The 16,363-nt window shown below is 34.4% G+C and overlaps 1 protein-coding gene across 6 annotated transcripts in view; it reads right to left on the bottom strand.

Annotated features, from left to right (window-relative positions):
* Window positions 1–16,363, bottom strand: part of Obsc (Obscurin) — a 439,567-nt gene that overhangs the window by 231,035 nt on the left and 192,169 nt on the right. For all 6 annotated transcript variants that reach the window (XM_069813004.1, XM_069813001.1, XM_069812999.1 and 3 more), the window contains 2 exons: window positions 10,696–10,866; window positions 5,683–5,752 (listed from right to left, as the gene is read on the bottom strand). In XM_069813004.1, coding sequence (XP_069669105.1) covers window positions 5,683–5,752; window positions 10,696–10,866 — 241 coding nt within the window. The remainder of the gene's footprint in view (window positions 1–5,682; window positions 5,753–10,695; window positions 10,867–16,363) is intronic.

The raw sequence follows: 16,363 nt of genomic DNA, 5'->3' as shown, positions 1-16,363 counted from the left end.
GAAGAATACAATGCATGCAGTTCCGCGTTGCGTAACTTTCTCCATTCTCCTGTAACTTCATCCCTCTTAGCCCCAAATATTTTCTTAAGAACCTTAGTCTCAAACACCCTTAATCTCTGTTCCTCTCTCAAAGTAACAGTCCAAGTTTCACAACCATACAGTACAACTGGTAATAATACTGTTTTATAAATTCTAACTTTCAGATTTTTTGACAGCAGACTAGATGACAAAAGCTTCTCAATCGAATAATAACAGGCATTTTCCATATTTATTCTGTGTTTAATTTCCTTCCGAGTGTCATTTATCTTTGTTACTGTTGTTCTAAGATATTTGAATTTTTCCACCTCTTTGAAAGACAAATCTCCAATTTTTATATTTCAATTTCGTAAAATATTCTAGTCACGGGACATAATCATATACTTTGTCTTTTCGGAGTTTACTTCCAAGCCTATCACTTTACTTGCTTCAAGTAAAATTTCCGTGTTTTCCCTAAGCGTTTCTGTATTTTCTCCTAACATATTCACGTCATCCGCATAGACGAGAAGCTGATGTAACCCGTTCAGTTCTAAACCATCTCTGTTATCCTGAAATTTCCTAATGGCATATTCTAGAGGGAAGTTAAAAAGTAAAGGTGATAGTGCATCTCCTTGTTTTAGCCTGCAGTGAATTGGAAAAACATCAGACAGAAACTGGCCTATACGGACTCTGCTGTAAGTTTCATTGAGACACATTTTAATTAATGGAACTAGTTTCTTGGGAATACCAAATTCAATAAGAATTTTATATAAAACTTCTCTCTTAACCGAATTTACGACTTAACATAATATAATACATTAATACACAAAAGCTTTGGTTTAACAAGTTAATATGTTCTCATAGCCTATGCTATGTATAGTGAATATGTTGCATCCACTTGTTTAATCGAAGAGTAGAAATGGAGAGTCAACCGCTTGGCAGAATGTGCGTTTTGGGTGTATTATGCAAGATGCGCGCTCAAAATTCTGCAGAACTTCTCCAAATACCTGCCTATAGTTTATGGAGTCTGTGCTTGCCAAAAAACGTGGACCGTTTAGTAAAGCATTTCTTACAATTTTTCAACACTTGTGTTAAGACACTTTATAACGCCAAAAACTGGTTCGATTACAGAGCCCGAATATAGAGTGTGTGGCTCACTTTGGTACATTGTAGCAAATATCTGGGCAACATCTTTAAATAGTTCACGAGAGCCTCCAGCAACACGTCTTCATTATATCAGTAAGGAGACCATATACAGGGACATCATTTTATATTTACTTCAATTTTTATTGCACCTGAGTTTTTGAATGTACTTCACTCCCACTCCTCTACTAGTAAACTCCCAACCGTCCTCCACCAAGGCCGCGTATGCAGTCAAAATCAGTAAACGGTACTGAGTTAATGAGTATAATACGTTCCAGAAATATGTACGCGTTTTCCAGTGACGCAAGAGCACAGGTACTGTCGCCCGTTTGCCTACGTCGCATTCCGGTTTCACCCATCCGTTTCTGCTCACCCCTCTGTAAAGACTAGTGGCTGGGCTGTCTTAGCTCTTGTCTGAGAAAATTAATTTCTATTAAGAATTTTACGTCTACGTAATATTATACAACTGTTTAAAATAACTTAAATAAAAGGGTCTCGTTAATTAATTGTCACGTGATTTCCCTCCATTCTACGAACCTAAGACAAAACCACTTGGACGGAGAGTAGATAGCATGTCTGAGAAGTGAAGATCCAATTTACAGTACGTAAGTTAGGCCTACTCCTTTATAGAGTACGTAGAGAATTATTTCAACATGAGTTGCTAGTACGAAGGACAAAACTGGTAATTGGAATTAGGTACAATAGTCTATAGTGCGATAATATGCAAAAAAGAATTGAAGCCTGTATCGAAATGAACGGCCACCATTTTCAAATTTGTATTTAAATATCCATATTATGATTATTTTTCAATTTAAATTCATTCTCTATATTGTAGGCTAATGTGCTGTAGACAGTATAATGTACACTGCATAATGAATACGTCCGAATGGATAGCTCAGTTCGTGAGTAAAAACACTTATTGTTAATACAGTACTGTATTTTGATTAAAAAAACCTAATGAAAATTATCAAACTCAAAATCGCGATATTTCCTAGTTTATGTAAATGGATGAACTACTTTTCTTCCCTCCTGTACCTAGTAAAGTGATTTGTTTGTATATTACGCCAGTATCATCGAACTCCAGTCGTGGAAGGGGGTAGCAAACTGTGTTTCTGGTTCTAGACCGTTAATCCAAAAGTATAGCCAGGTTAATATTAGAAATGTTAGTAAAAATAAAATGATGTCTCTGTACATCCGCTATGGTTTATTCGTCATTAAAAGCTTAAATAAATTAAACAATTTTGCAATTTGTTAACCGGCAACACCGTTTAAAAGACTAGTATACTCGAACTGTGGTAGTATTAGCAGGGTTTCCAGATTTAATTTTGATCCAGCGTTTGTTCATGATTTAGAGAACGGCATTATTGATAATTCAGAATGTGAAGTCTCCAGAATCAACTACCAGGGAATATTGTTACAGATAATAAAGTGAAATATTTAGTCTAATTCTCAGTCAGTATATAATTGTAATATTTATTGAGGAAGTCACCATCGATAACAAAAATATTACCTTATTTCTTTTTACACTACACAAACGTTAGTTCAACTATCCCCGTCACAAAACCTTAATATTCATAGTATACACGGTGAACAGTAACTAATGTCATTAATTTCAGGGGGTTATTGTTTGAGATATTTCAAACAAAAAAGGTTAATACAATTTTGCTTGTTTTTGTTTCTTTTTCGAGATAAAAATGGTTTCATATGAAACATTTCAATGTGTGTTTTGGGAAAGTCATTGACTTAATTCCCAATCTGATCAGTCCATTTAAGAGAGCAGTGTATTATGATAATAAATTATTGTAAGAATTTCAGCTTTGTCCTTTAAATGTGTACAAAGTTTATCCGAACAAATGTAACTTTGCGCTCTACAAAGAAATATTTAAATGTTACATTTGCCCAGTCGATTTAAGAGAGCAGTAAATTATGATAATAAACGATTGAAATAATTTTAGTTTTGTCCTTTAAATGTGCAGAAATTTCATCCGGAAAAATGTAACTTTTCGTTCTGCAAAGGAATTTTTTAATGTTACATTTGTTCGGATCAAATTTCTGCATATTTAAAGGACAAAACTAAAATTCTTTCAATCATTTATTATCATAATACATTGCTCTCTTAAATTGACTGAGCATATTGGAAATTTAAATAATGGCTTTCCCAAGACACGCTATGAAATGTTTAATATAAAACAATTTTGATCTCGAAAAGAAACACGAACGAACAAAATTTCATTAACATTTTTTGTTTGAAAGATCTCAAAGAATAACCCCTTACTGGTTAGCGATGTATTCATTGGAGAGAGGGAAAGGAACTGGCCACTCTAACCCATTGTCTCATGGCCTAGTTGCCTCGTGAGTGATGTCTTGCTTATCACTTGCAGGGTCCAGACCTGTCTTCGTACAGTTGACTAAACAACAAGTTGACACAGAGATTTATGTGATATTTGATTAATATCTCAGACTTGAATAGTCACTGATGCTTTATAGTACATTTGATACACCTTTACAAGGTACAATGGCTGCTTTAAAGCTCAGAAATATTAAAAAGAAAAACTTAAAAAAACAATTGCTTTTCCATTAGAAACTGCCTGCAATTCTACAGCAATTATATCACTCTACACCAGTTAAGGAGAGTCTGTACTTCCATATCTTACAATGGGTACAATTTTGGGTACACTTTTGTCAGAAATTATAAAAGATAAAAATGTAGAAAAAATAGGGCATATGTAACATACCTTTATGTACACAAACGGTTAAATAAATTTAAAATTCCACTGAGCGGTTGGAAAAAAAATCATTGATAATATTTTTTGCATTACGAATGAATGTAAATTATTTTTTATTTTTGCTGAAGATAGAAATAAACTTAATTTTTTAACCTATGTGTAAAATACCATCGCATTGATATTATATATTAATTTCAGTCTTCTGGGTAAAATACGTTCTGAAAAAAGTGCACCAATAAAAAAAAAAATAAGAAAGTACAGAAAAATAATGCCAAAGTTTCTATATCTTGTAATGTTAAATTCCTCAAATTTGGGTGTACTTTTCTCAGAAGTGAAAAAAAGATACAAATGTAGAAAAAATAGGGCATATGTATATGTAATATACTTTTATGTATAAAAACGGCTAAATAAATTTAAAATTCCACTGAGCGGTTGGCAAGAAAAAGATTTGAATTGATAACATTTTTTGCATTAAGAATTACTACAATATTTTTACTGAAGATAGGGCTAAAAGCTGACAATTAGAAGAAATAATGGTAATATGCGTTACAAGAGCGGCATGTTGAAGTTTTCATGTTCGAGGAAAAGTTTGAAAAAGCGAAACGTAGTTGAGCTTTTTTAATTTCCGAGAATTGAAAGAAAACATACCGCTCGTGTATCGTACACTATTTTGTGCGAAGATCGTTCATTACGTACCTCAAAGAGGAATTTCTAATTAGTTGCAATGAAATCTCCATCTTGGTTTCTGTTCAATGACGGCAAATTTGCAAAACAAAAATATCTATCTTCAACATTGTTGCTTTAAAATGTTTTCTGTGTTTACTATACTCCAGCAGGCGTGATATACGTCTGTCTTTTTTTCCCCCAGTCTATAAATGCGAACTTAAAACAAACGATAAGGTTATGTAATGATTTATTTTTCATTTTAATATTTAACAATATTATTTATATAACATATTGCAGTAATAACATGATGAGTCTGGAATCTTGTTGATTTTTTCACGGCTTCCTTAATGTTACTTGCATCACGAATGCAGTAACTTTAGTAATTAAGAGTGCAATTTAGGTGAAATTGCAGTGGTAAGTTTCCAATTTATAATTATTACTATAGTGAACGTCTCTAAAAATAATATGTTAAAAGCCTAAAGCACTAAAATCAATATGTCACTTAAGCGGTAAGAAGAGGGAAATTGTTGTGTGTGTTAGGTTGGGAATACTGAATGTGGAATTTTACACTTTCCGCGGATTGGTTTTGTGCGGAAACCAAGCAAATACGCACTATCTCGCACAAAATCATATTATCATTTTACACATATTTAACTGCCGAAAAACGATAAAAACCAAAATTTCATTTCTTGTCAAAATTCGGTTTACAGACTCCCCTTAAGTTCAGCATTATTCGAAAGTTTATTTACTTTCACCTTACTCGACGCTGAATTTGTTTCTATAACCTGCAGGTAAGCTTGAAATATCACTAACTTGACTAACTTATAAACAATTACAATGCTACATGTTATAATTTTCGAGGAATGCAATATAGTTAATAACCACAAAAACTGGATTTTGTTATTGCTTTGATGACCAGCGTAGCACTTATACGCAGTACAAAACTTACATTGCAACGCAAACTTCGTATAGTGTTGGTTCAATGGTCCTTACCTGCTTTCTAATGATTTTATAAAATTTCGAGATAATTTATTTCCCTATTTTTTAACAGAGAAGTCGTGTCTCTTGGGTTCTGTGATATGTGGGAAGGGTAGATTTTTACCAATTACTTACACCTTACTAAAATGCTTACCAATCTTAGAAACGTGCGTCCGAGCATGCGCGGTTCGCTGGCATAGTACTTCACGCCTTCGATGAGGACACTGCAACAAATTATTTATGAATTAATCATCAGAATCTGTATATTCTTTTACAAGAATTGATTTTTTTTATTACGTAATACATTTGACAGAACATATAAAGAAGGTGTACTGTGTAAAGTTTGATTTAATAAATACTGTTTGTTACTTAGCCCAACAAAAAAAAGAATTGTTTAAAAGCAGAAATTAGTTCAAAAGTTAAGATAAAGAAATAATTGTGTAGAATTTTTACACTTGCTTGCTAAAGCGGGTTAGAAATCAAAATAATATCTTCAGACTACTAAAAGTTAGCGAGTGAACCAAGTTTTAGTTCTGTTATCACGGTTGAAAGATCAGACTTCTCCAATTAATCTCATTTGCTAACGTTATATCACGTTAATTGCAAGTATAGAATAAAATTTTTGGAATTTCATTTTAACTAAATAGTGATCGCACGGCAGTTGAGTTTGTCCAAACCTTGGTTCGGCTACGTGAAGAAATTCAAATGTGTTGATAAACTTATAACACTAACCTATGACGGGCTGGCCATGATGGCTGCCGAAAATAGCAGTCTGGAATCTATCATTAGAAGGAAATTGAAATAGGCTATATTTTGTTCACAGTTAAGCTCACAAGCTTAATTTAGTTTTGCAACCGTCAAAATATCATGCGAAAGAGTTTTAAACTATTTTTAAACAGTGGCGGGATTGTCTGCATTTTTCAAATTAATCTAAATGCTCTGAAAGTTGAGATAAATAGTGATTTCCAGCAGCGTCAGCCCGATATGTAACAACAAAAGTAGAAAGATTATTATTGTTTTTCGCGTGGGGACGTGGAGGATGGTAAAATGAGAGATTGTGTCTGGGACTCTTTTAAGCTTTGACTTAAGATTTTTTTCTTTGTTATTTTCATTTGAGTTTCCAAAATCCGCTTATTTGATATTTTGAAGGGAGTTCCTTGTTATCGCATGAAAAATAATGGTAAAACTAGCCCGTCTTCAAGTACCTAGTCATAAATTATAATATTATTTATCAGAGCTCTTTCATTTTTTAGTGATGTGTGTATACACTTGAAGCTTTAAAATACAAAAAGAATGGTTATCCTAAAGTAAATCTTTCATCTTAAAATAATTTTTGAATTTAAACATAAAAACTCGCGACAGCAAAAATGAATGATCGCGACAAAAGAACTGAAAATAAGATATTCCAGCAAGCAGTATACCTCGACAAAGTCCAGATTCATGCGGGTTGTCATTAATTTCGTATGTCGTAGTCCATTTGGTAGCCTGTATCATTATCTGAATCCAACGTTCTTCCAGGTTGTGATATTTTTATGGTAGTGTCGCTAAAAGTAACATATTCAAAATATTTAAATAAATTAATAAATTGTGTTAAAATTCTACGCTGACTGTTCTTTACAAGTGTCTTCTTATTATGTCCATTACTTATTCCGGTTGAAACAAAACAAATTTATTTCAGGGATTAGCGGTAACTTACGTATTAAGAAATAATATGAAAAGAACAAATGACTTCGGTAAAACACTAACTTATACAAAGAAAAGCGCGACTACAAGAAACGTTGGAAAGCCGAAAGAAAATAAATAATTAATATAACAGATTGGCTGCACATGTTTAAGGTAAAATTATCACACGAAAACTGAAATTCGTAATATTCACGTGTCCATGTCAGTGGACGTTCTACACACCCCTGATTCCGCCTGCGAAACCATTAAATATTTCCCAGATGTCTAGAGTGACATTCGATCTGCCTAAACAAAAATGAACGACTTAAATCAGACACCTTGTATATTCATGTCCTGAATTTCGAAATAAACCAATCTTAGAGTTTCAGCAAGAGTTGCATGCCATTGGACTTTCAGAAGGTCTGCCATAAGTAAAAGAACATACTGAACTAATCTTGGCAATCCCTTGAAGTCAGCAGAACGATCATTTTCAGTCTCTCCGGAAAATACACACATATGTAAGGTACCTCGAACTCAAAACAAACTATTAGCAGAAAAAAATAAAATAAAATCTCTAAAAACTTCATTCGAAAACTCTGTCATCGACATGTTCTAAGAGACAAATAGGCGAACTGAACCTAGGTGTAAGCAGGCGTAATGATTTCTCTGAACTTCCTCCCAGAACATGTGACTGAACTCCTCTGTCACCGTGGAATGTATTAGAACGCGATAATATACAAATCACCAACACCACGCCCCTACATGTTTTGTTGGAGAATGTAGGCCGACGGCCCGTTTCTTTCAGGTCTTGTCCCGACATTTTTCTTAGCGCTTAGGAAAGACTCTGAAAACCACAAGCAAGAAAGTGTTTCAGTTTAGGAGACAAGCCAATTGGCTGTATTGGTTGACTATAATAAATGTGCTCCCGCTTTTGGCCCTATATTTGGGGGGCAGGGTGGATAACGCTGGTCAGTACGGTAGGGTATGGAAAGTGCTGGCAAGAAAGCAGATTGGGGATGAGAATGATTGCTACTTCGGTATAAAAATATAGTCGCGCTTGAAGTCGGGCCTGCTAGTTGGCCGAAGAATTAAAAAAATCTCATATAACTTATAAAGATTTCAAAGTTTTAGGCATTAAAAAGAATTAGGTACAAATATTATTAACATATTACCACAAAACTGAAACTAACTACTGGACAAATTATCACATTTACTGTATTTTACAAGAAGATACGATATTTCTCTCCCACTAATTGAATCTAAGTGTAATACCGAATTAGGATTGAGGCATAGGCCTAGCTCTTATTTCGGCCCAGCCTATACTGTTATTTTACTAATAATCATCCTCATCTAAAATTAATGAGTGATTTTGGTTTCGAAAAGGAAGCGTACAAATTATTTTTGCAAACTTTTATACGATATTAAAAAAACTCTAAAGAATATTTCCAACATTTTCGTATTATAATTAATCTTATTTCAGTTTGCAATGTACGCTGTATTATAGCCTACATATATTAACTGTCATAAATTTATATATATATATATATATATATATATATATATATATATATATACAGGGACATCATTTTATTTTTACTAACATTTTTAATATTAACCTGGCTATACCTTTCTATTAACGATTGAAACAGGAAACACAGTGTTTGCTACCCCTTCCACGACTGGAGTTCGATGATACTGGCGTAAAATACAAATCACTTTACTAGGTATAGGAGGGAAGAAAAGTAGTTCATCCATTTACGTAAACTAGGAAATATCGCAATTTTGAGTTTGATAATTTTCATTAGGTTTTTGTTTAATCAAAATACAGTACTGTATTAACACTTAGTGTTTTTACACACGAATTCAGCTATCCATTCGAAAGTATTAATTATGCAGTGTACTGTATATTGTACTGTTACAGCACATTAGCGTACAATATAGAGAATGAAGTTAAATTGAAAAATAATCATAATATGGATATTTAAACACATTTTAGAAAATGGTGGCCGTTCATTTCGATACAGGCTTCAGTTCTTTTGTGCATATTATCGCACTATAGACTATTGTACCTAATTCCAATTACCAGTTTCGTCCTTCGTACGAGTAACTCATGTTGAAATAATTCTGTACCTACTCTAGAAAAGAGTATCTTACGTACTGTAAATTCAATCTTCACTTCTGCCCGATCCGCAAAGATAAAATCACTCAGAAATGCTATCTACTGTCCGTCCAAGTGGTTTTGTCGCAGGGTTGTAGAAAGGGGGGGATCACGTGACAGTTAATTACTTAAGGAGGCCCTTTTATTTAAGTTATTTTAAACACTTGTATAATATTACGTAGACGTCCAATTCCTAATAGAAATTAATGTTTTCAGAAAAGAGCTAAGATAGCCCAGCTACTAGACTTAACAGAGGGGCGAACAGAAGCAGGTGGGGGAAACCGGGATGCGACATAGGGAAACGGACGACAGTACCCGTACGAAAATATGATTCAATATTGAAAGCTCTTTCGTCACTGGAAAACGCGAACATATTTCTGAAACGTACTATACTCAGTAACTCAGTACTGCTTACGCGCCCTCGGCTCTATGTCATGAAGGGTTGGAAGTTTACTAGTAGAAGGGGTGGGAGTGAAGTACATTCAAAAACTCGGGCACAATAAAAATTGAAGTAAAAATAAAATGATGTCCCTGTATATATATATATATATATATATATATATATATATATATATATATATATATCTACGATCTAGTCCTTAATACTCGACATAATACAGACAATTACTCATTAATAGCCAATATACAAATTAATATTCCATACTGTAGATTACATAAAACTAGTACAAATTTTTCTGTCATGGGGATGAAGTTATATAATAAGCTTCCCAGTCAATATTATAAGTTACCAACCAATAGTTTCAAAGCTAGTTTTTATAATTGGCTTTTAATTAATCCTTTCTACTCTGTAGATAAGTTTCATAACATAAATTCATATGAAATTGTTTTTTTGATAAATAAAGTTATTTACATTAGTTACAATTATTACATAAGAGTGAAGTGTTTTAATTAATTTTAGAGTTTCAAAATGTTTTGTGTTTCATTCTAATTAAACTTTACTGTTTTCAATTATATGTGTATTTTCAAATGTATGTTTTTCCCCCCCCCCCCTTCTATATTGTGACGAAGCCTATCACTGTATGTTTAATGGCTTAATAAATTGAATTGAAATTGAATACTTGTATATTATCTTAATGTACTTAATGTAGGCCTATATAACTTTACAGTTGTGTTTCCAAGAACACTTCCGAGCACAAAGTTTGGCTTTTTCGGGAGTGAGCTAAATTTTGTGAGAAAGAGCTCAAGAAGTTTTTATGTTAATATATTACTAAGTGCGCAAGAACTGAATTTCTAATCATAGACTATACACAATCTGATGTAATGTAAAAACTAATTTATGCTTTATGAAAGCATAGGTATACTGTCGTCAAAATGTTTAGCACTCACGTGTTATGGAACTCTGCGATCTGCTTGAAGTTTCCAAATATGATATCCTTATTGTCACGGACCACACGAGGAACGGAACTACTGTCCAATGGCTTGAGGTAACGCTCCACCACCTGCTGGAGATCACGCCCAAACTCCTCCTCTGTCTCCACCAGTTCACGAACTGCAGCTCTGCAAAGAATATCAGAAAGATAAGTAACCACTTACAGAGAACAAACTACATACTGCTAAAAAAAAGAACTATCAGGCTATATATATGTGCACGACAGTCCTTTGCAAGTCAAATCATATCGATATGGCGACTACATGAGGCAGAAGAAGCATCACATATCGAGGTGCCCACCTGTTAGGTTGGTTGGAAATAGGCGAAACACTTCGAACTGTGTTTCGAGCATATTCGAGGTCACTGCCACGAGTCATACTAGCTAATAAGTGGTTATGTATGCAGTTCAGTTGTTGAGTGTGGTGCTAGTTTGACATATTTATTTCTCTGTGCTTGGTTCATTGTGTAATATGGTGAGAATTTTATATAGTCTAGAAAATTTCAAATTTCAGATCCATCGGAAGATGCTATAACATGCTCAAGTACAAATGTATATAATAATACAGAATAATACATCAGACTAAAGAATATAATTACAACAATAGAAATATAAATAAAGTAATAGGCCTACAATCCATACAAAAAGAGGATACAATAACATTAACAAAATTTGAGGACCGAATGAGCAGCGCTCGTGTTCGGTCGCAGTTCAGATATAGATATATTATTAATATAAGAGGAATATAGAAAATAAAATAAGAACTAAAATTAAAATTACAGCTACAATGAATTATATAATATATTATTAATATAAGAGGAATATTGAAAATATAATAAAACAAAATAGCATCTAAAATTAAAATTACAGCTACAATGAAATTATATAATATAATATTAACATAGAGAAGAATAATATCGTACGTGAATAAAGTAGGACAATTTATGAAAAATATATATTCCGAAATTATAGAATACAAATATAATATTGGCTGATTACTTCATACACATATGCTATAAATTTATTTAATCATATTGAACACATCAACACGTTTTCATGAAGACATTAACACGTTAATATGAATATATTAACATGAATAGTCCATGAAGACATTAACACTTTAACATGAATATTAGTCTCCTACAGCTATGAGAAAAAAAAACACATTCTTACAAAGCCTACAAGAGGAAATTTCGTCGTAATTATATCTGTATACACGTTCAATTGTCACATACAATTTTTTAGTTAGCGAAAAAAGTGAGAACACATGGTAATTCCTATGACTTATATATGGACTACGCTAAAGCAAAAAGTATATGCAAATGATTCATGCAATCTGGAGGACATAAAGGAAAACTTTCGTCAAAAAATATTTTCAATACAGCAAAATGAATTTCACGCAGTTTCCTGCAGTCTATTCAACAGCATTGATGCCCCATATTTAAGAGCAGAGTGAACATTTCGACTGTCTCATGTAATGGTGAGTGTCATTTGATTATTTATAATAAGTTATACATTAAAGAAGCACGTCAATGAAGTTATTAAGACACTAACATCTGATCGGCGGAGAGTTCTTTTGACGGCAAAATAATGTCCGATCAACCTGACTGGCGGACATTCGCTAGTTGAATATGAATTGATATGCATTATTTCTTAAATTTTCTTTACGAAAAGTTAGCGTGAGTTATAACTAAAAATGAAATAATGTACTATTGTATTGTATGGAAAAATAACTAAGGAAGAGACTTGTGAAGTGCTTTGTGTGGAATTGTATGGATCAGAAACATGGACATTATGACGAAGTGAAGAGTAACGACTGGAAGTATTTGAAATGTATAGGCCTATATGGAGAAGAATGGAGCGTGTGAAGTGGACAGACAAAATAAGAAACGAAGCTGTGTTGAAAAGAGTGAGTGAAGAAAGAATGATACTGAAACTGATCAGGAAGAGAAAAAGGAATTCACTGGGTCATTGACTGAGATGAAACTGCCTACTGAAGGATGCAATTGAAGGAATTGTGAACGGGGAAGAATTCGGGGCAGAAGAAGATATCAGATGATAGACGACATTAAGATATATGGATCATATGCGGAGACTAAGAGGAAGGCAGAAAATAGAAAAGATTGGAGAAAGCTGGGTTTGCAGTGAAAGACCTGTCCTTGGGCAGAACACTATGAATGAAATGAATTAATATTATATTTATATACAATAGGCTATACATATGATAAATATATTTATGGAACAAGTTGTTCAATGTGTCTTTAAAATTTGAGAGACTGTACATTGCAGGTGAAGTGATTGTGCAATAACATGGAAATGTTGGATTGAAAATAGCTTGAGATGTGACAGTACTCTGATCGGTCCCTTTGCTGATCATACTTGCATCAGAATTACTGGCTCACTTTCGTCTTCATTAACATTCCGCGAAGGCAAGAGTTTAACTCTGAGCTTCGTCATGCCAGCCTGTCAGTGTCGCATACCTAGAACAAATTATGATGCAAGCGTAGCATGCAATACAAAATCTGCAACTTGTGAAGCTGATTCTGCATTTATAAAGAGTGAACTGAGATTTCTCCGACATTTTTCAGCTATTTCCGTCCAACATGTCAGGGTCGCATATTTTATTGGTAATATGGTCCAAATTATGAAAGCTGCAAGTATCTGCGAAACAGGAGCAATCATAGCTTAACATAAGTTTCGAAACTCTAAAATCTTCTCAGTACAATCATCACGAAAAAGTCTCAAGACTTCTGCAATGAAGAATTCTATTATGGTACTTATTAATAAGTACCATAATAGAATTCAAGTAACAAGTCTGGTTTATTTATGGGAGGATTATAAGCACTAAACAAATTGAAGGGTTTTTTATGTTCCCAAACATTTAACTTGATCATTTCAATTTTATCTTCGGATTCCATTTTCGTAAGACCAACAGCATGCTGTATCGAACATTCTTGCTCGGACAGGATGGTTTTGTCTTGGACTGTTCGATGTGACGGTGATTACATGCGTTGTTATGAGGCTGCAGCATACTGCATCGGACATTCTGTCTCGAACAGGACGGTTTTGTCTCAGACCGGTCGATGTAACTGTGATCACAAGCATTGTTATGAGGCTGCAGCATACTGTATCGGACATTCTGTCTCGGACAGGATGGTTTTGTCTCGGACCGGTCGATGTGACGGTGATTACATTCGTTGTTATGAGGCTGCAGCATACTGCATCGGACATTCTGTCTCGGACAGGACGGTTTTGTCTCAGACCGGTCGATGTAACTGTGATCACAAGCATTGTTATGAGGCTGCAGCATACTGCATCGGACATTCTGTCTCGGACAGGACGGTTTTGTCTCAGACCGGTCGATGTAACTGTGATCACAAGCATTGTTATGAGGCTGCAGCATACTGCATCGGACATTCTGTCTCGGACAGGATGGTTTTGTCTCAGACCGGTCGATGTAACTGTGATCACAAGCATTGTTATGAGGCTGCAGCATACTGTACCGGACATTCTGTCTCGGACAGAATGGTTTTGTCTCGGACCGGTCGATGTGACGGTGATTACATGCGTTGTTATGAGGCTGCAGCATGCTGTATCGAACATTTTGTCTCGGACAGGACGGTTTTGTCTCAGACCAGTCGATGTGACGGTGATTACAAGCATTGTTATGAGGCTGCAGCATACTGCATCGGACATTCTGTCTCGGACAGGACGGTTTTGTCTCAGACTGATCGATGTGACTGTGATTACACGCATTCTTATGAGGCTGCAACATACTACAGCAGACATGTCTCAGACCGTTCGATGTGACGGTGATTACAAGCATTGTTATGAGACTGCAGCGTACTGCATCGGACGAATGTACGGGGGACGAATTTCCGATGGAAAGGGTTTTCTCATCTGTAAACAATATGAAAGTACACACAAGGAACAAACTTACCAGCTCAACAGTAATTTCAGGCCTATTGAAAAGTAGGGAAATAATAGAAGTGGATCTTTGTCACTGGTTTTATTATAAAAATGGCATGAAATAAAAAAATCTGATAGCAAGTGCATTCTTATCTGTAAACAATATGAAAGTACACACAAGGAACAAACTTACCAGCTCAACAGTAATTTCAGGCCTATTGAAAAGTAGGGAAATAATAGAAGTGGATCTTTGTCACTGGTTTTATTATAAAAATGGCATGAAATAAAAAAATCTGATAGCAAGTGCATTCTCATCTGTAAACAATATGAAAGTACACACAAGGAACAAACTTACCAGCTCAACAGTAATTTCAGGCCTATTGAAAAGTAGGGAAATAATAGAAGTGGATCTTTGTCACTGGTTTTATTATAAAAATGGCATGAAATAAAAAAAATCTGATAGCAAGTGCATTCTGTTTCTTGCAAAATGTTCTGAGTTTTTTTCGTATACTACATAAATCTATTGTTGAAAAAATACTGTAATTAGCGCAAAATTAGAAATAGTGAACAAATTAATATTCCACATTGCAGATCACACAAGAGCAACACAAACTTTTCAATTATGGGGATGAAATTATATAATAAGCTCCCCAGTCAGTACTCTAAATTACCAATCAATAGCTTCAAAACTAGATTTTACAATTATTGGTTATTAAATAATCCTTTTTATTCCGTTGGTGAATTTTTCAACATAAACTTGTATGAAATGTTTTTTTTAATAAATGCATTTAATTGCAATTAGTTACAATTAATACATTAAGGGTGAACTGTTTTCTTTAATTTAAAAGTTTCAAATTATTTCATGTTTTCATTGTATTATTTAAATTTTACTGTTTCTTTCTTTTAGTGTTTTTTGAAATGTATTATATGTTTTTCGTGTATTCTGACGAAGCCTAAAACTGTATGTTTAATGGCCAAAATAAGTTGAATTGAATTGCAATAATTGATTTTTTTCGTTAATAATATATTTTTGCAGTTTTAGGGAAATTTAGTCCTTTCTAGGGAGAAAACAAACAATGGCTTGGGAAATTTCAGCGCATGGGGTTGGTGGCGCTGCTACAGTTCCTTCTCCAATGGCGTATTGTTTTACAAGAAGCCTTTGTCGATGATCTCTGGTATCTAAAAGTAGCGGTGGTGAATTAATTTATGTAAGATTGACGGCTGCATATCACGTAGAAATCGCGTATTCCGTTAAGAGCGACAACTGGTCACACATACTGAGAAGTAGGTTAAAATTGTGTGGAATGGAAATGGTGGTCGATACCCCATCCGGAATCGCGTATTGGCAGTGCCACGGACGAGTGTGGCAACCCTGCGGCACTTGGCACTCTGGATGCCAATTAACAGATAACTGAACCGAACAATGCCATCAATTCAGGTTATAATAGGACTGAGGCCCGCTGAGCGTTATGACGTTGATTCAGTCACGTCAGGCCTCAATGCCAGGGTTGCCAATAGTTTGGTTCATTGTGCTATGAACAACATAATAATAATTTTGTGATAGAGATCAGAATTACTCTTTCAAATCATTAGCTGCATATCCAAGTTCAGCACTTGACAATTTCCGCATTCTCTTTTCTCGTTAGAATAGAATCGCATAGCGCGAGCGTTTCCGACCAAACGGTCCGAGGTTCGATTCCCGACGTGGGCAATGGAAG

Source organism: Periplaneta americana, chromosome 16 (assembly GCF_040183065.1).
Source record: "Periplaneta americana isolate PAMFEO1 chromosome 16, P.americana_PAMFEO1_priV1, whole genome shotgun sequence".
NCBI classification, from domain to species: Eukaryota; Metazoa; Arthropoda; class Insecta; order Blattodea; family Blattidae; genus Periplaneta; species Periplaneta americana.
This window is presented reverse-complemented; position numbering and strand designations above follow the sequence as displayed.